This window comes from Alnus glutinosa, chromosome 14 (assembly GCF_958979055.1).
Source record: "Alnus glutinosa chromosome 14, dhAlnGlut1.1, whole genome shotgun sequence".
In the NCBI taxonomy this organism is placed as follows: Eukaryota; Viridiplantae; Streptophyta; class Magnoliopsida; order Fagales; family Betulaceae; genus Alnus; species Alnus glutinosa.
In genome coordinates, this window is record NC_084899.1 from 24,493,412 (window position 1) to 24,514,673 (window position 21,262).

At 33.8% G+C, this 21,262-nt stretch overlaps 2 protein-coding genes across 2 annotated transcripts; one reads left to right on the forward strand and one right to left on the reverse strand.

Moving 5' to 3' along the window:
* Positions 1-8,891: 8,891 nt before the first annotated feature.
* LOC133857986 (LOB domain-containing protein 29-like) lies at positions 8,892-9,937 on the forward strand. Its single transcript, XM_062293388.1, has 2 exons — positions 8,892-9,212; positions 9,324-9,937. The coding sequence occupies exons 1-2, from the start codon at positions 8,934-8,936 to the stop codon at positions 9,732-9,734; spliced, it is 690 nt and encodes a 229-aa protein (XP_062149372.1). The 5' UTR covers positions 8,892-8,933; the 3' UTR covers positions 9,735-9,937.
* A 9,517-nt stretch (positions 9,938-19,454) lies between these two features.
* Positions 19,455-20,511, reverse strand: LOC133857611 (LOB domain-containing protein 16). The gene is made up of 2 exons (XM_062292881.1): positions 20,100-20,511; positions 19,455-19,969 (listed from the first exon to the last, which is right to left on the reverse strand). Exons 1-2 carry the CDS (start codon positions 20,385-20,387, stop codon positions 19,649-19,651), a joined length of 609 nt encoding a protein of 202 aa, XP_062148865.1. The 5' UTR covers positions 20,388-20,511; the 3' UTR covers positions 19,455-19,648.
* Positions 20,512-21,262: the final 751 nt, after the last annotated feature.

A 21,262-nucleotide genomic window follows, 5' to 3' on the forward strand; every position in this document is an offset into this window, starting at 1 on the left:
TTGTTGTTTTATTTTTTTATTTTACGCACGTTATGCTACGTGGCACTCATGTAGGCTATCAAGTAAGTTTGTTAGAGAATTATAATAAAAATTGTAGTATCCAAAACACTAGATAATATTAAGTGTAGTATATATCATTACTCATTTTTCTTTTCTTTTATTTTTTTAAGCAAAATGATAGATAGGGCAACGAGAGTGGTTTCTCTACGTGGGAGAGTCCATAGCTAATACGTAGCATCTATCTGCTGCGACATCAACGGTCACTTCTTCAAATTGAGGTGAGTCATGGTTTGACCCAGTTCCATCAGAACATCATTGCTCATATTTAAAATACAAATAATACTATTTAGTAGACTGTTAGCTATTAAACTGCCATACAAATAAGATAACGCAAAAAGTAATTCTTAATTATTTTTTAATTATTTTTTATATATACTAATTAAAAGACTAATTTTGCTACCACATTATTAAATTAATAAATAATGTTACTCATTAGATACATTTAACCTTTGAAAAAAGTATGACTCTTATTTTATCGTTTTGCAAACACATTCCTAACTCCGAGCTGGTGGCGACGTGGACGCGGCTTCCTGGGACCCACAGTCTTAAAAACTGGGGCCACACGTGCGGTGCGTCAATGTTAAATCTGACCGATAGTATTTTTCTATTCGAAACGTGCGCCTACATCCCGAGGGATAACTTATGTCTGTGTCTTTGTTTTTGTCGTGGTTTGTTTTGTTTTGCTTTTTTTCTTTATTCTTTTAATTTTTTTTGGCCTGGCCTACTCGTTTTATTTTTTTATTTTTTTTACATGTTCATACAAAATGGAGGAGAGTTTCGAACTAGTGATGATTTCTGCTTCATGAGACGTGATCCCAACCGATTAAGCTACTATATCCCTTGGGGACAATTTATTTTATTTATTTGTTCTTTTTGAATCCAGTACTTTTCATGTTATTAATTCTCAAAGGATAAAACGAGATAATGAGTAGGTCATTTACTAAACAATTAAATTTAATTATAACGGACGATACAACAATATCATATTGTGTCGGTTCGGAAGAAATAATATTAAAATTTCTACACTAATCTAGGCTAAGTATTATTGTGAAAACAAATTTAAGATTTAGGTTTGAATTCAAATAGATTAATTAAGGGTTAAAACTAGAAAGAAACCCTTCACCAACCCAAGGTTTGGTTTATTTGGCAATTTTAATTACAATATTTATATTTGAATTTGATGTACTACTATATTTATAATAATATTTTCTTTGGGGGGGTTAATTAGTTGATCTACTACTACTAGCTACTATATGTTGCGTCATGCTTTCATTTGTTGTGCTGCATGACAGGCGTGCATGTTTGGTTTTGGGTTCCATCAAAACCATGGCTGTCTGCAAGTGATTAGTTGAAGCAACATGATCTAAGAAACATAGTATTGGATTTATTTGATTACTTAATTGTTCATTGTCTTTAAGACAAAAAGTTGAAAACCTCACGAGAAGATTTCTAGAGACTAATTGTGAGATAGTCTATATAAAATCTATCTGAATAGGCCCTAAGTGACTAAGCAACTAAAAACTTATTTAGACAGATAAATTTCATACGAGCTCTTTCACAAGTGTTGTTTAAAAATTGGATGATTGATCGTCGAAAGTGTGTCCATATGTGATTTACATTCCAGCTTGTGTAGGTTTAGGGTAGATTAGAAATTTGTTTTTTAAATGAGTGTCCCTGCCCATGAAGAGCTAGCTAGCCTTGCCGTTTTTTTTGACAATGATGCAAATTATTTTGTGTATTATATTCTTTAATTTGCTGAATCTTTGATGGAAATTAGTTTTCTAGGAATATAATATTGAGTTACTAGAAAGTTATATAATATTGAGTTTTGACAAAAGAAGAAGTGAAAAAAATGTACATCTATAGCTATATTTATACATATATCCGTAGCAAAAGGTACATTCACTCAAGTAGGAAAAGGAAAATGTTTGGGTATTATAATTTTTATTACAAATTTTTTTGGAGCATTCCTATTTGGTAGCCTTGATGCTAAAATGGAAGCAAAAAGAGTTGCATTTTATTCAGCAATTTGAAGAAACATTTGGTGAGTTGCTACCGTGCTCACCAACTGTTCACTCGCAAAATAGAGAATTAGATGTAAGTGTTTTGGAAAGTTGGTAACTAAAATAGAAAAAAATGTGAGTTTTTTTTAGGTAAAATGAAGAGCAAATTTGCTGAGCCAGATGTGAATGTCGGGCTTGTTTGTCAAGCAACAATACAGAATAGCAACTGTTCATGTACATTTTTTTTTTTCATTTTTTTATATTTTTCATTACTAATCAACATCAAAACATTCTCACTTTTTATATCACATCAATAATTTTTTATTACTATTTAAATAAAAAAATTTACTACAATACAAAACTTTTTCACCTTTTTATACAAATTCTTTTTATTTTATATCACATCATTACTTTTTACTAATTCCAAAACTAACAACCCACTACTCTGTTCTATTCTGTTATGTACATATCTTTCCTAAACAAACTCGTCATTACAAACTCATATGGTAGTCCATATTTTATGAAAATTTGCGTAATGTGACAATCTATATTTTAGTGGCTAACAAGATAAGTATTAAGTGTGTAATGCGCCATCAGTTTGTAAATATGGCAAGTAACATGTGAATTATCACTTGACAATCTATATTTTAGCGATTGATGTTGTAAATATCGCATTAACTATCATGTCAGTTTATATAAAAATAAAAAAGGACTTTGCACTTTGAAGTTCCTCTGTATTGGTAAGTAACTTTGATTTCTATAGAAAGTCACAATAACATGTTACAAATCTCTAAAATATTTTGAACCACATATATGCTCTCTTCTCTTCGTACATCTTATATATATGTTTATAGTTGTTATATAGTTAAATAATGAGACAGCTCTAAGTCCATCACCATATTCAGTAATTATATGCAGAAGCTTTTCCTTAAAAGGGGCCACTCTCCCAAAAAACGAGGTATTACCATTACTCTTTCCCAAAGTTCTTCTATATAGTTTTTTCTCGCAAATAACAAATTTACTGATTTAAGCATCGGAGTGTTCTTGATTTTTCGAGAACAAGTTTTCTAGTAGCCATTTTCTCTGTTTTTGCAGAAGCCTCATCGCTTGTCTACCGTCTAAAAATCTGTTCCAATATTAAAAAATATATATAAGTTGGTGGACCATAGATATCTGGAGCATGCCAAGCACTTTGTTTGAACAATTATTATCATGGAGACCAAATGGAGGGTGGGGCAAGCAAGTTTGAGCTAAAGACATGCAGCCCCTGCATGTTTAGCTTAAGTAATACAACAATTTGGACTAGTTTTGCTGGACCTACTGAAAAAGAGGATATAGTGGAAGAAGGGGCTTAGCTTGGCTGGATCTAGCATATATATATATACACATATTTCTTTGAGAGAAAGTATATATATATATATAATTGAATTGGTTGCGAGTCTTGTGACCTTGTGATTGTGCACTAGTATATTCTATACAAATTCCGTCCATTTTTTCTACGAGGTCCTTATGAAATAAAAAATTTATTCTTAAATAAAAATTTGTAAAGAAAAATAAAGATTTAGGCTAGAGTGGTCGGCCACCCCCGTAATCGGTCGGGGGGGCAGCCGACAAGGTTCGAATTTGGGGATAGTTCAAGAGCACCTCTGGTCGATTGTAGGGGTGGCTGACCAACCCCATCCACAACTTTTTTTTCTTTTTAATTTTTTTTTTATGATAAATTTGTAATTTTATAAGGATTGTCGAGAAAATGGCTAAAATTTATACTGAATGATTTATTTGTTACCCAAGCATACCACATGGTGTTATTTATTCATTTTAAACCCTATAAATTTACTTGTCATTAAGGTCAAACAGATGAACTAATTTTCTAATTTTTATTATCTCCACGAAGTGGCATATCATCACCGTTGCTATAGCCTATAGTCATATTCCAAGATAAGCACACAAAAGTTGCATGAAAACGGCCCACATTTCTTGCTTCTAGGAATGATAACCTCATATATATAGACTTATAGTTATAGTGGTATATTGGCTGTAACAAGAATATGCTAAAACCTAAGACCTATGCCTGATGTGAGTGTTGCCATCATCTTAATTCATATTATCATAGCACTATCTCATTTTTAGATAATGACAATAAAGGTTTTCTACCTCTATTTTTTTTTTTTTTTTAAAAAAAAAATATCACGTAGGAATTTATGGACGGAAAATGATTTCTTAGATTTTTTTTTTTTTTGTTCGAATTGCATGTAATTTGAACAGAAAAAGATAAAAGTAAGTACACGTAGTCTGTGTAGAGAGAGGAAGTGGACCTTAAACTCCATAACACGTAGGTAGACCCTAACATGTCCTTTCTATTTTCCTGCCAGAATGGTTCAGAGTCGGAGAAGAAATTCGAATCCTTGGTTTAATTTACCAACTTCTAATTGAGCATGAGAGTTCATGCTTGATGGGAAAAGAAGAACAAGCTCAAGGAAAACAGGACATAAAATTTGTGTTGCTCCAAATATTAATTGAATTCATGTGTCTCTAAATGGGAGGACATCAAATCATCCGACAGAACAAAACTGACAAGGTGCATTCTTTGTAAGATTCAAAGTTTTAAACAGGGTTTAGGTAAAGTGATTATAATTAGGTATTTGTGTCTGTTGATTTATTCTCTTTATTTCTGGGAGTATTCGTGCAGGTTTTCTTTTATTTCTTTCCAAAATAAATACACAAAAAAAGGTACCTTTGGATTGCAAAAAGGCCTTTTGAGGAGTGTTTTATATTAATGAGCTAGAAATAAAGTTGAGACACACGAGTTTAAATTGTGCTCTTTAAGGATTGGTTGAGCCCCTCCTACATTATTGTCTAAAGGTGATTATTATTTAATCATCCCCCATTAATTATTAACATGCTTTCTTGTCTCCAAGATCATTCTTTTCTTTCATGCTCAAGTGGCCAACAAAGTACACATGACTGAAAGGCATTCTCCACTGTGGGGAATAATGGCTGCCAATGGAGGGGTTCATCAAGCAAAACCCCTGTTGATACGTCCAACTGTGTTGTCCAATAGTGGTCATAGGTTAATTAGCCTTCTCATCATCCTATGCTAATGTTGCATCTTACACAATGCGATTAGCATGTAGTTTTGTTTTATTATAGGTCGGCAAATGCTTGGGTTGGCAATTATTGTATGCGTGTCGGGTTTAGGTCGATTGTGTCAAGGCATGATTATAAAATTATATAAGTCTAATATAATCTAATCTAACTCATTTAATTAAACGGGTCAAATCCATCAATAACTTACTAATTTCATGTCGATTTCGCGGGTCTTGTAAAAGATTGACAACCCTATAGTGCTTAGGATATTGCAAATTAAATTTACTACATTTTTCTTATAAACTTGATGTGACAATTCATAATTGATACTTTAATACTCATGTGAAGAGTGAAAATGCATTTTTCCAATTACAGATTGTTTGTGAAGGCTTTATAGTAAAAGCTATAGTACCCATAGCAACACTCTTATAGGTCACATTGGAATAAATTATGCCCCATAATTTGGTAAAATAAGGTCCATTCTTTTTCTTTTTTTCCTTTTATTTTGTAGAAAATAACATTCTAAAAAATAATTTTCAATATTGCACTATTTGGCACGATACGTAAGTTTGTTAGGAAAAATATATTCCTGATCAACACAAAATTATCTGTCTCAGAGAGGAAATTAAAAAGAGAAATGATCCCTACACTCATTTCTCGCAACAGCCCCACAACAAGCTGACGTGGCTGGTAATATTTTTATTATTTTTTTTGTTTTCTTTTGTTTTCTTTTTATAAAAAAAATAATAAAATATTACCAACCACATCAGCTTGTTGTGGGGCTGTTGTGAGAAATGAGTGTTGGGATCATTTCTCAATTAAAAAACCATGTTTGTTAATTTTTCTTTTTTGTTCTCAAATTAATTAAGGATATTAACATACAATCCAAAACACCAAAAATTACTCAAACACACAATAATTGTTTTCACGGTTATATCACATCAAAACACTTTTTCAAAACTTTTTTTTTTAAAAAATAAATAAATAAAAAAACTCCCCCAAAATACATTAACAAAAGTACTTACTCTTTTCAAAATATTTTTATGGTAAAGTTTTTTGTTTTTTATTTTTATTCTATTTTTTGTTTGGGGGGTGGGGTCCGGGGGGTGATAAGGATGGGTGTCATTATTGAAATTGGGTGTGGGGTCCAAGTGCACGTTTGGTCGAGGTCTACATGTTGGAGCCTATATGTGACACAAGAAAGTGATTGAAAGTGATAATGATTATACATAAAGATTAATTAATTATAATAATACAGTATTGCTAGACAAGATGTACCTCCAAGCTTAGACAAACTGATCATATACAAGAACAGAGAAATCCTCTCCTATTTGTGCTTCCATCGATCGAGTGTTCTATTACAGTGTCACTATCTTTTGTTTCATTCAGTTTTAGAATATGCTTCTTTTTTCTGTCTTTTTTGTTCCTTTACGGGTTGATTAATTATCTTATAAATTCCAATCCTAACTTCACAGTTAACATAAAAAAAATTATCCAATATAAAAACTTAAAAACTTGATTTTGAAAACACCTGTTCTGTAATTTTTGTTTAGAGGGGGCATAGTTTTGCCTGGGCCTTGAACTCAACTGGGTTTGGGTTTTGCCTATAAATACTATACACTCACCAGATAAAGGCTCAATGGGTTAAAACTGTCTCACTTTAAATGTGGTTGATCCGGGTAAGCTAGCTCTGGTCCAATTATATAGTACTTTTCATTTTTTTTTTCTTTTCCAATAATAATTCAAACTTTTGATAATTGAGCTGGCTGGTCCAGATTGCATATGTTGACTCCAAAAAGAAGGACAAAGTTTTGTAAAATTTTCCCATTGATATTTTGGCCAATAGTTGTCAAAATAGGCTACACACCATATTGAGATTCTCATAATAATATAGAAATTCGAACAACCTAAAAAAAGGGTTATGGGGCTAACCTGGTCAAAATAAATAGGCTCCGCAACTTTGTCTCTTAAGTTGTCTGAATTTATGTGTTATATATTGAGACAGCTTAATAACATGAGATTTTTATCTGGTCTCAAATATGAGAACCCAAATTAAAGTACTGGTTTGGTGTTTGGACCACAATAGTGTCTTACCTGCAGGGAAGATCTATATGAGGCTTATAATAACCTTGGTCTCCAATTATAATAGAAGAATGGAATCAAGTAATGGGTGCTCTAGAGATGGTAGAAGAATAAAATCTGCTCCTATGAGTAGGAGGACTGTAGCTGCTAGCCCTAGAGGATAGGGCCCTGAAATCAAATGGCTTCTAGAAAACTATAAAATCTGAGGATGAATTTCATTTGTTTCTGGTATGGGTTGTGAACTAATTTGACTATTAGTTATTAGCTTTCAGGTCCCAGTATAAGTTATAGCTTAAAAACCTGCCCTTGATTGCTGCTTTAAACTATTGAATGAGACACATGCATGTTTGGGATTTCTGACAACTGTGGACTGGTTCAGCTAGACGTCAAGTTGTCTAGGTTCTCACAACCTTTTGATTTTATGATTTCTGCCTCCCCACCCCCCACCTCCCTTTTTTTTTTTTTTTCAAAAACTTCTTGTTTGACACATGCCAAAATCACAAGAAATTTCACTTTAAAGTGATTTTACTTTAAAGTGATTTTGTGACCGGAATCCTTGCAATTGACTGCATGAATTGCAACCAATTCGAATAACCAGTTAAAAGAGAGTCCTAATAGAATCTACCTGTATGGAAAGATGAATCCTATTGGAGCCTTCTCTTATTTACAAATGGGGCAAACTGCAATTTGGACAGCAAATTGCAGCTTATCGCGCTCATTCTTGGGTTTTTGAAAACCCATTCTCCATAAAAGACTGCTATATATTAACTGTTACGAATTTATAGTAGAGTTAGGATGTCTTCATATGTAACTCTACAAAAATCAAACAAGAGTTTCAAGATCAGAGACCTAAATTATTTTACAAATTAATGTTGTTCTACTTGATTGTATGTCAAGTAATTAAAATGGGTCGGGTTTGGGTTTGGGGTCATCTTCCACACGCAGAAGAATTATCATCAATGCTCAATTAATTGCATCCTGCTCACTGCCAACGGTGTGCTTATATATATATATATATATATATAAGAAATGATATAGCTAGATTCAGTTTAATTAGCGTGTCATACATGCTAACGTATGTCTCTCAAATTTGTTGACTGAGCAACAGGAAGAAGTTCAAACTGCATGGAAACAGAGGTTGAGAACCTAAATTCATTTTATGCAGAAACCAGTGTTGGTTATATAGAGGGTACTAATCTTAAATAAGAAACTAATTACGAAGAATAAAACACAATTGACAGTAACAATATTGTGGATGTATATAGTAACCAAACATTTTCAACCCAAGTTTCTTGTGGATGTAAGAATGTGGATATTCAATCTCTAAATGTAGTTGTAGTTATCACACAGGGAACCAAGAAATTAAATTCAGAAAATTAATGAGCTATACAATATCCAATCATAAAGAAAAGCAGAAATGGGTTTGGTTTATGCTAGCTCTTTTGTCGTATAACGATGTTAAATGGAATCTCATTGCAAAGTATGAAAATGTAGCATGGAGGAGTAATAAAGTGTATTATAATGGGGAAATAATGAAAACTGTAGCCCATTAAGGGGACCTAATCTAATTAAATATTCATTATAATATAATCCACCCCCCTCTTCCCCTGGTGTTTATAAACATGGTGATCATAATGCTCTGGCACAAAGCCAAGAAAACCAGCAAAAGCTTCAAAACCCCCCAAAAGATCATATATCAAGATGACAGGTTCTGGTTCTCCTTGTGGAGCTTGCAAGTTCCTGAGAAGGAAATGTGTGAGGGGTTGTGTTTTTGCTCCTTATTTCTGCCATGAACAGGGAGCAACCCATTTTGCAGCCATTCACAAGGTTTTTGGTGCAAGCAATGTATCGAAGCTGCTTACTCACCTCCCAGTGAGTGATCGTTGTGAAGCGGCAGTCACAATCTCATATGAAGCTCAGGCTAGGCTTCAAGATCCTATTTATGGCTGTGTTTCACATATTTTTGCTCTCCAACAGCAGGTTTTTTTTTTGTACCCTTTTGACTTTTCTCTTTTATTTGACGATTGAAAGTAACCCTAATTTGTATTTGCTCCTATTTTAATCCATGGCATTTTACTTTGTGCTCTGTAGGTTGTCAGTCTACAAGCTCAACTAGCATATCTTAAGCAATTACAAGCAGTTGATCATCAAAGCTTTGTCAATGTCTCTGACAGTGCAAACCCTAATGAAAAGTACTATGGAAAACCTTCTCACCATCAAGATGTTCAAAGTTGGTTTCAGTCAGAAACTACAAACATGGTGCCACAATTCAATCCAAACACCAGTGATAATGCCTCACTGACTCCTCCAGATTATGAGAATGTGTTGATCATGGAAAACTCTTTCGGGAACTATGGAAATTCAATCATCCCTGAAGAAAATGCCTCATATGCTAGCTATGAAGAGGCTTCTCATTCCATGCATATAAACAACTGGCAATGGGCTCTCCAAGATGCCGGTGACCTTGAGTCAATGGCCTTCAGCTACATCCAGCATTCATGAAGAGATGGGCCTTATAGCAGGAGAGACGTATAATCGGTGAAGAGGACTTGTCAATATTTTTGAATTGCTGCTGCATACTTTGAAGGATGCACTTTTGTTGCCATAAATAAGCTAGAAACCCTAGAAATGTTTATATACAATTGGAAACCTTAAAATCAACCCTATGATTGTTTTGTTCAATCTAGTGTAATCTTGGATATGAGTAGAATAATAGACTACTTCTTTAACAAAACTGGAGAAGATCTGCTTTTGTTTGGGCCAATTTGCTTTCTCTATGGACATATATATATATATATATATATCTACTGGAGACCCTAAAATTTTGACCTAATACATACAGTTACCTACTTTGCTAATTTGATATATGCTTTCCCTTCATAAATTAACCTCTAAGCAGTTGCTTTCAGATATATATTGTCTACTAATTTATAAACCCTAGTTGCTATACTTTAATGATCAGAGCTGAGTAACCTAAAGACTGATATATTTTCTCTGTAATAAAGTTGCTTAGATACTGAGAAATAGCTATTGTTGTTCATGTAGTTAATGAATTACTTGAGCAAGCAATAGCTTCTTTACCTAATTCCCACATTGATCGAAGAAACTTTTGGAGAATGACTTAATTTCCAGTGTCTACAGCTTGACCGCTGTTGATAAAGCCATATCCATCTTGTATTTTTTTTTCCTCTCTAGATGATTTATAAGCTTGTGGATGACTTAAAGACATTGGTTCACAGGAAATTTGCTATGCATATATATGAGAACAGATATAGATATTAATATCGATCTATATATATGTAGTTCAAAATTACCAAAGCAACTAGCTTCTTATCTAATTCTTGCATTTAGTGAGCTTCTGGAAGCAGCTTGATGATCACAATTTAATTTTATGAAAGTACACATTTGCAATTGTGTCTCATTTTGAGCATGAATATTATGAAGTACCTCGTTTTTATTAACATATGCAATCCCTAGGAAAGATACCTTTATCTGTTTGGTCACTGGGAGAAAAACCTAACTTTGGTCTTCATCCACCTCGGTTTTATTTCTTTTTTAGTTTATTTTTCCTCATTTCCCTATGTTGTGAATGCTTAAGAAGTAAATCTAAACACACATTTCCCAAAATGAATTTTGTTTAAGTCTGTTATATATTAACAATTAATATCTCTTCATCGATCATTTGTTTACCCTAGAACCCTAGAATGTTAAAAAAAAAAAAAAAAAGCTTCTTTTAACATTTACTATATGATTATGTAAGAACTTGCAATCAAGAAAATATTATTCCATTGCAAAAGCTTCCTGGTTGATCAGTTTGAGTGATTGGAGGCGCTTCATATATGTGTAGTCCCTCCTTGTAGCCTTTTCAGGGTTCTTCTTTCCTGATCCACATAAGTGAAGCTTCTTGTAGTTAATTAATTATATGCATGCGGCATAGTAGACTGTAGAATAACCTCGAAAAGCTCTAGTAAATTTTTATTGTTTTTTCTTAATGTGTCGGCTGGCCTTCAGCACATTGCAAACATGTAAGAAGTATTGAACTTGTTTTTCTTTTCCTATTTATTTTTATATACATTTTTCATAAATAGAAAAAAGAAGAAGTTATAAGGCATGCAGTCTCCACTTTTAAGAAATCATTTTGAAAAAGCTTCTGAAGAAGGATTTTTGAAGCAGTGATGGAATATCCCCTCCTCCGTTTTGATGATTGCTTCAATCAAGATTGGTTTATGCATTCAATCATCGTGCCCTTCATCAGAGACATTTGAAGAAACATAACATAAGAAATCCACTCAATCTAGTCAACTGATTGATCAATTGAGTATACTTTCTTCAGCTGAACTGTTGATTAATTAACATGCATGCTTATGTGCTTGAGGTATGTGGGATCTTCCCAGCTAGACTATCATGTAGGTAAAGGGCAATTTCTTATATCTATTGTTACTGGCTTTATCAGGCATAATTTTGCAGTGAAAATGGTTTGGCTTTGATCATATGTATAGAAGAACAACTTTGGTATTCAATTCGTACAAAAGCCAAAGTTTGTGTATGTCCCACTAATACTTAATTAATAAGGCTTTAGTACCATTATTGTACCAAGTGGTGTACATGTTTGGACCAACTTTACAGCCAAAGCGAATCCTTCTTTTGTTTCCCTGCAGAATACTCACAAATTTGTAACATACTTTGTCTTGTCTTGAATTTCTGACTCCAATCAGAAAAAAGATCGAAAACATAAAAGGTTCTCTTAGGCTGTCATGTTGTTTGTATTCTTTTGTACGTAATTTACTTTGAGATCGATGCAAGAAAAACACCTCTGGGATATGCTATTGATCAATGATGCCAGCAAAAAGAAGAAGGATATTCAACATTACAAAGAAGAAAAGACAGTACCCTTCCATCTATATATCTCTTCTGCAGATGAGTACTTTCGGTCCCCAATCCAGATGCTCATGTTATGTCAGGCCCAACTCCTTTCTCTGGACCAACACTAAAACTGCATAACCCAACTTCTGTTTTGCAATTAATCACCGACCCATTAAGACTGCTGCATAATATATATATATATATATATATATATATATATATATAGTATGATTTTTATTGAAGATGAAATAGAATGAGTCCTGAGCTGTTATCAGGAGCACGGCCCGATTGAAGTGACCTGGTCGGTCCAAACCCGGGTCACAAACTTCGGACTTTAGCCGCGTGGAGTACGTAGCAAAAGATGCCTGGAATTTTGGAGTTAGCATCGATCGATCATCGTGATGGGCAAAAGAAGGTTGAGTGTTATTTATTTATTAATTTATTTTTATTTTACAGGTACCCAGCATTATATTACATGTAGATCCGTGCATATGGTTAGTGTTGGCCAGTTTCATTTGTCAACTAATATTTATTATTTAAAAAGAAAACAAGGAAATTTTGCAATTCTACTTTTTGAGTTGCATGATAGTTTAAAATGAGAGAAATATTAATGCTATATAGCTACCACACTATTGAAATTATATATAAGGCTTCAAAATATGGCGATCGATCTTGTCACTTCTCATATTATAACTATACAAATGCATGTGAGTGGAAAATAATTAAGTCTTATATTAGAAACATATTATAAAAAATGAGTGATTAACATAATGTAATTGGACTCGAACTTATTAGATTAAGCTTTTGTGTTGAGCGGTACTATATTTATGGTAATTAGTTTCCATGGATTTTTTATCTGCTATGATAGAGTAGACTAATTAAAGAAGCACATGGCTTGCGTGCATAATTGTGAGCATTTGGCTCTTGGTGTGTTAACAAGCGACATTAATTTTAGGGTTAAGTACTCTTCTAGTCCCTAAGTTTTGGAAACTTTATTTTTTAGTCCCTAAATTTTAATTTGCATCAGAGATGATACTTCAGTTTTGAAAAATGACTGAATAAGTACTTTGGTTAACTTCTCCGTCCAAAAACTAACGGACCGTCACGTGTCAACCTCAGAGGTTGACACGTGGCACTATATAAAAAAATTAAAAATTAAAAATCTGTAAAAATGAATTAAAAAATAATAATATTAAAAAAATTTGAAAAAAAAAAAAAAAAAACAAGGCCACCCCCTTGGCCAGTCATGGGTAGTCATGGGTGGTGATTCGGCCACCCCCAAGGGCCAAAACCGATCTTGAATTTTTTTTTTTATTTGTCATGGGGTGGTTCGGCCACCCCAAACTGGCTAAGCAGGTGGCCAGCCACCCCCATGGTTGCCAAGGGGGGTGGCAGCCACCCCTTGTTTTTTTTTTTGTTTTTTCAATTTTTTTTTTAATTTTTTTTAATATTATTATTTTTTAATTCAGTTTTAAAGATTTTAAATTTTAAATTTTTTTATATAGTGCCACGTGTCAACCTCTGAGGTTGACACGTGGGCGGTCCGTTAGTTTTTGGACGAACAAGTTAACCGAAGTACTTATTCGGTTATTTCCCAAAACTGAGGTATCATCTGTGATGCAAATTGAAACTCAGGGACTAAAAAATAAAGTTTTCAAAACTCAAGGACTAAAAATGTGTTTAACCTTTAATTTTAATTTATCGTTGTTTGAACAATGAAAATCGTTAAATTTAGTATCGTTTACTGTTCAAACGCGATTTGAATAGTAAATAACACTATTTAGTTTCAAACGACACTAAATCTTTTTTTCTTTTTCTTTTTCTGGTAGTGCGTATATAACTTAATGAAATACAATACTTTTTTTTAAAAAAAAAATTAATAATAATCATTTAGGTGTAAAAAATGTTGAATTGTTAAAAGTTAAATTATTTTATTAAACATGTTTATGATTTTAAGAATTTTATTATAGGAAATCCATTTATTAAAACCATATTATGTGAATATTATAAAAAGAAACAACCTAATTATTCTAAGTCATCTCTTGAAATTGAGTATTGATGGGATAATACCACTGCTTTTACCATAATTCCTTTTGTAACCTGCCATGAGAGTCAATAATTGATGAATGATTAAGGATAAAAAAAAAATGATTTGTCCATTTAATTAGCGAGGAACTGACTTGTCAACCACTCTTACACATTGCATTAATTACTGACTAATAAAATGAAAAAATCTCATGATATAAGATTGCACTTAAGTTATGCATGTGAGACATTTAGGATTACGATATGTCACCACGCTCCGTAGTCGACGTTCATAGAGGCTTACTCTATCGACACTAATTCGATGGTAATCATTTCTCTTTTGGCAGCTCCACTCTCCTATTAGTATTCAATGACTTATGCCCATACATAGTATGAAGACATTTAATTTAGCCTATAACTTGCATCCTCCGCGACTCGACCACAAAGCTACTGCAATGTAATTGAGATCTCATTCATTCTCGGCGAGCTACGTCTAATCTCATACTAATAATATAAATTAACTCACCTTTAAAAATCGACTTGCAATGAGATGGTGTCCAAGAGCTTATATATAACCAAGTGAAACACTTAAAATCGATCGTAACATAAAAATTGTAATACCTCAAGCATTTTGAGACTTTGGGATCCACAGACTTCCCTGTATTCTAGGGATGTGCTGATTAACACCAATATTGTGAGAAAAATCCTAAGAATCAGGTGCTACATGTAAACACATTGATGGATTCACATTCTCTTCTCTATCTTGAGATTCACACGATCATACCCAAACTGCAGTGGCTTTGTACAAAACTATACTTGAGAGGCCAGGATCGCTTTATCATCGGCAACATTTGGTCACAAAAAGACACTGCACACAGCTCAATGAGCATATAAGCTTTTAAACTAGTGTTTATTTATATTTGCAGTTGCCAAACTTTCTGATTCCTATTTCGCATATAAAAAGGACAGCAGTTACTTGTGAAGACAAATTCTCCTGTTTGATAGGTCACTTGGTCCCATTATCGGACGGCCTACATTGCACGTGTGCTCATATTCAATGGTCAAACTTTGTTGTTTAATAAACCCCAGAAAGAGACTTATGAGCTAGCTTTCATGTTTTTTTCTCTGTGCTTGGTCCAATCTTTATATTTATATATCCTATTGTTTTCCTTTCTTTTCGATCTAGCAAGTTTTGTATCTTAGGAATTAAAGTAATACATAATTGACATCCCTGTCATGTGGATAAAAACTGTTCTATAGACAAATAATTCTTACTGCAAACTTAGAATTATTTTTCCCAATTGCGAACAAAGAGCCAAAGACGGAATCAGGAGGTCGGGGGGCATGCTCCCCAGTTTTGTAATTTTCCTTCAACTATTTATATATAGTTAAATATTTTCTTATTCATTCTTTATTCCATGAAAAATTTTGATTTCACCCCTAAAAGAGCCAGATAAAAATTATTAGAAGGGGCATTTGTGATGTTTTTAGAGAATAAAAATGAATAGTGGTGACAACATGGGTTTGCACAGGTCAGTGCTTAGTATATATATATATGTGTTGTCCCACTATTCCCCATCTTTCCTTTTTCTTTTTTTCCTTCTGCTTTTGTATATTTATGAATAATTTCAACTTATATTCCTCAACAAAAACTAGAGGTAGAGGAAGAGACAGAGAGAGGAAAGAGGACTGTGTGAAGGAAGAGACCAACTCTCTTTTTCTCTTTTGAACTCAAGTTTCATATGTATTTAATAATAAAAGTTCAATTCTTTCTTGTCTTCTCTTTTTGTTCCTCATTCTACTTTTTTGTGACAGCTTGTGCCCTTAAAACTCACATTCAACTAATGATCACTCATTACTCATTAAATTAGTTGTCTTTGGAATAATTACTTTCTAAGTGCAACTAATGGGTTCTAATGGGGGGGATGAACAAATATTAATTCTAGAGCTAAAGTTCTTCATTTTCTACTTCTCTTTTCTCTTTGCGATTGTTTAATGCCGAACGACAAGATATGAAAGTGATTACATGCCGCTTGACTGGATTTGATTAATTATAATATATATACACATGCATTTTATGTCATGTTCATAGGCTCGAAAGAACATGATTTGAATAGTCCAATGTGGCTTGACTAGGATAATTTATTCACAGTGCATGTATTTTCCCCCCTATTTGTCTTAGAATTAAAGTGGTCCATGACCAGAGGAGAGCCAAATGTTAGCTTCAATGGCCGTTGCATAACAAGAATAACGTCCCTACAACAATTGTTAAGATTTAATTTGGTCATGATGACCTAATTAAGGAAGATTTTTGTATACCAACTTGGCTTGTGATGCTTCTGGATTTCTCCTATAAGATTATACGAATTTGTATGCATGACTTCAGAGAGTTGTATAGCTTTGAAGTCTTTGGTACCCATATACTCTCGATCATCATTTGTCAGGACTATTAGAAGTAAGTGCCTTGGCTTCTGAGACGGAACGTACCATGGCATCAGAGACGGAATCGGGGAGGCTCTAAGGCCATGGTTTTTGGTATGATAATCTACTTACAATAATTAAGCACATAATTAAAATTCAAAGAGCAAATAAGAGAAAATTTCAAAACCGAGGGTGTCATGGCTACCCCTAGCCCTCGATCCCGGTTCAGTACTCTCTGCTTGGCTTGGATAATTGGACATTTAGTCCTATTCTTTATCATGTACTCAACCATATAACTCCTCTTGCCCCTACAAATAATTGTTAAGATTTAATTTGGTCATGATGACCTAATTAGGGAAGATTTTTGTATATCAACTTGGCTAGTGATCATGCTAATTGTGGAATTCGATCTCCTAGCTATATGATAAGAACTTGTATGCATGAAGTCACTATCATATTGCACGCCCAATCTGCTTCAACCATATATGCAAATATATATATGGATGTGGTGAGATTTTGTGGTAATTAGTAACACTAGTAATTGCATTTGAGTAGTTCTAGCTTTGAAGTCTTTGGTACCCATATACTCTCGATCATCATTTGTGAAGCTATTAGAAGTATGTGTCTTAGCTTGGACTTGAGAGACAGAACCAGAGGGACTTTGGGATCATGGCTTTTGGTATGATAATCCAATTACGCACAGTAAACATATAAAATCTTAAGAGCAATAAAGAAAATTTTCAAAATGAGAGAGGGGTCATGGCTCCCCCGACCTCCCGGTTCTGTTCCTGCTTGATTATCATGAGATTACGAGAATGATTGCTACTTCAAAACCAAGTGAAATGATGTCACAGTTCACAACCCATTATTTATTTATTTTTCCGATCATTTGTAGGGGTACGTACACAATTCATAACGTTGTCAAGCTAGAAAAATAACTCAAATCTTAGTATTTTTAGATCTCTATTACATCTTGATCATGTCGGCCATATATAATTTTTGTATGCATTTTTTTATATGCGCACCCAAGCTAGCTAGATATTATATATATATACTCAGAGGGGGATTTTATTTGCTTTTCGAGCAAGCTTGATTGAGTTTATGAAATCACTACTTATTTTAAAAGTTTAAACTGATAGGAAATTATGAATTTAAATTAATATTTTAACAAAGTTGATTCATGAGCTTGCTAAATAAGCGTTTTTTTTTTCCTAATATTGTATGAGTAATTAGTATGATAATTAAGACTTCGGAACTTTATAGTTTATACAAATTAGTTTCTCATTTGCCACCTGAGTCAAATCTTAATTAGTTGATCGAGTTAATAAAATATAAACCTATAATATTAAATAAAATATTAAAACATGCACATGAACATACATACACATTTTATGATATAAAATTTTAATCTTTAATCCTAAAATTAGGTTACACACAAATTTTTAGGTACTTTTATGCCTTATCCATTAGCATAAATAAACCAGTACTGTCAAACCTATACTAAGTTGTATATGGTAAGTCCCTTTTTCATTATTTTGTTTCTCAGACTAGCTTGTTTATAGGTGAAGTCTCAAACCCGAGCTTGAGTTCAGCTTTATTGTTGAATAAATAAACACAAGTTGCATGTTTATGAACAGTTTGATCTATATACCTCCTTACTAGCTAGGAGAAATTTAGTCTCTAGGAATGATACTTTCTAACAAATAAATTACATAAGGTTGGCCTCACATAAGATTAAGGGCGACAATTCGTGTTTATGTCGAGTTCGAGTCGTGTCAAAATATGATTAAGTATAAGACTATATAGGTCAACTATAATCCGACTCATTCAATTAAATGAATCAGACTTCTCAATCCTAATTCACTAATTTCACATTAAATTCATATTAAATTTACAAGTCGTACAAAAATTTGCCAACCTTACGATAAGACTATGCCCAAATTTGGTTTGCCTTTATATGATTTGAAGAAGCAAACAATAATAGTTTGCCAAAATACTAAATCATGATGTAGCCCTATGCATTCAATCAAGGGGACATTTTGTCTACACAAAGGAATACAAAATCATAAGGTATTATAACTAAAAATTACATTAGAGTACTAATGTTAGGTGAACCTACTTCTTAGGACACAAACCCTATGCAAAGTGGGTCCATTTGGTACTCACCTCAAGGGTGTGCTTGGCTTTAACAACAATGATAGCATTCTCCCTCTTCCCTAATCCCTATTCAGCCAAATGAAAAAAACCTTCAAAGTAAGCTCATCGATTCACCCTACGAGGACGTGATCAAGACGATATATATGCGGGCCGGGGGGGAAAAAGAAAGGATTAAATTTTTCTGTTTTGGCCCCCCAGTGTTGCTGAAAGTCAACACTCATTCTAGACTCTAGAGCCAGCTAGAGAGTCTCTTACTTGTACATTTTTCTATATATGTTATGTTAGTGTTGCTAGTATAGCATCATATATATTATAATATTTGTGATGATGATGCGACATTGGTGACCAATCATGCATCTTGGCTAAGATAGAAAAAGGATAGCTGATAAACATAAATATTTGTGATTCCCATTGATTCTGCAGTAAGGAATGCGTTATCTACAAGTCCTTTAACCATCCAATTAATTAGTATTCATGTGGGAAGCCCAATACAGAAGTTTCACATATGGATCATTATTGTTGTTAAGTAAAAAACACTAAAACATGCACTTCAAGATTACCCGAATTCCAAGGCTTTGCTTATGTACGTATAGTTTTAATTAAGAGTCTCTCTATTATTGCTTCTCAGTAGAAACTACATTATCTTCATAAAGAAAGTTAACCGACCTACTAATTTAAGTGTTCATAGTAATATTAATAGAGAGAGAGAGAGAGAGAGAGAGAGAGAGAGAGAGAGAGAGAGAGCTCATTTCCAAGTTGTTGAAAATGATTTTTGACGATTGAGAAAGAAAAAAGATTGCCTAGTAATTGTAGGCTCTGCAGACATACCAAGTTTCTTAGATAGCTAGTATCAAAGTATATACAGCATTGGGCATATATATATATATAAGATCATCCTCATCATCATGAAAATCAACATCATATGCTTCAAATTAAGAGACATGATGAATTTAGTTCCTCATCATTCGAAGGGCCAGTGCTTGAAGCTCACCCAAGTCACTGTTAAATGGTCTTTTCTTACAACAAGGCTGGAACAAGCAATCCTCTCTGAAGCTTTGTATTTCTTGCATGTTCATTCCATCATTGCTATGGTCAATTGACTCGAGCGAGCTCTGAGGGGAAATGGGATTCATGTAAGTCGTCGGAAAAGTTGGCCCCGTTGGCACCCCACCAACATTCCCTGCCCACTGACTCTCTATGTTCCGGGAATCAACCAGGCTTTGAGCTAGTTGTGCCTTCACTTGCATCAATTGCGCTTGCAAGCACGCCACCTACATATCAGTAATCAGAAAAAATCGACTATTAATGCAAATTAGTAGATTGCTATATATACGACTCCATCCATCGTTGCAGATAGTTGTATATTATGGGGGAAAACGAAAACATGTAGTAATTAATTACCTGTTGTTGCAAGGCGAAAATGTGAGCTACACATCCATAAACGGGGTCTCTAATCCGTGCCTGAGCTTCATAGGCAATTGTGACAACAGCCTCACACCGGTCATGAACTGGGACGTGTAACAAAAGCTTGGAGACATTACTCGCACCAAACACCTTGTGAATGGCTGCAAATCTTGCCGGGCCTTGCTCCGAGCAAAAATAAGGCGCAAAGATGCAATCTGAAGCGCACTTTCTCCTCAGAAACTTGCATGCGCCGCAGGGCGAGCCAGTCCCAGCCGCAGATGCCATGGCAGAGAGAGAGAGAGAGAGAGAGAGAGAGAGAGAGAGAGAGAGAGAGAATGTGTTATAAAAATTGGAAAGGCACACGAGCACACTAGAAAATGGTGCAAGTGAAGGAGTTTGTGTTGTGGGGTATTGATTTTAAGGTACATAGTGGGGAGGGAGGGGGGACTTATAAGGGGTATGAATGGGGGACATGGGGGGTCCGTGTGTAGGGTTCTTGGGGAACATTTATTAATGGCTTTTGCAATATGGAGCTGGTTTTTTTTTATTATTATTAATTAATCTTTGATTTTTGTTTATTTTTTATTTCCTAAGTTTGATTTTCGGGGTTTAATAACATTATTTTTCCGCCGAACGCCGCACCTGGGAACTGCTGCTATTTGTCGCTTTCTTTTCTTCTACTGTTGACACTGCCACCTGGCGGTTTACCACCTCTACCGACACCCACATTCATAATTTAGAGGCACCATTAACATACTTCTGTTGTTTAATTATTTTGCATTTTAAATAAAAAAAAAAAAAATATGAGTTCTTCTGCAACGATTCTACTCTTCAGTACAATCTCTTTTTTTTTTTTTCTTTTTTTTTTTTTTAGATTCAGTACAATCTTTTAGTTTGCAACAAAATTTGCTTTCTTCTTTTTCTGTGGACCTTTTTTGGTCGGTGGGCCAAAAAATAAATATATTGATCAGGTTGATTTATTTGACTTTTGTTTTCAATTTTTTTTTTTTTTTTATTATTTGGTATTGTATTAGATGGGAAGCTTGTTGGGCTTATTAGCACAAAATTAACGGTTAAGAATGAGGAGTTTGATCAATTTAATTAAATAGGTAGGGTAGAGTCAACTTATATAATCTTATACTCATACTTCGTCAATGACC

Coding starts and splice junctions, on each gene's coding strand:
- LOC133857986 (XM_062293388.1), top strand. CDS start 8,934: ATGACAGGTTCTGGTTCTCCTTGTGGAGCTTGCAAGTTCCTGAGAAGG. Junction 9,213..9,323: donor TTTTTGCTCTCCAACAGCAG/GTTTTTTTTTTG, acceptor TGTGCTCTGTAG/GTTGTCAGTCTACAAGCTCA.
- LOC133857611 (XM_062292881.1), bottom strand. CDS start 20,387: ATGGCATCTGCGGCTGGGACTGGCTCGCCCTGCGGCGCATGCAAGTTT. Junction 19,970..20,099: donor TTTTCGCCTTGCAACAACAG/GTAATTAATTAC, acceptor ACTGATATGTAG/GTGGCGTGCTTGCAAGCGCA.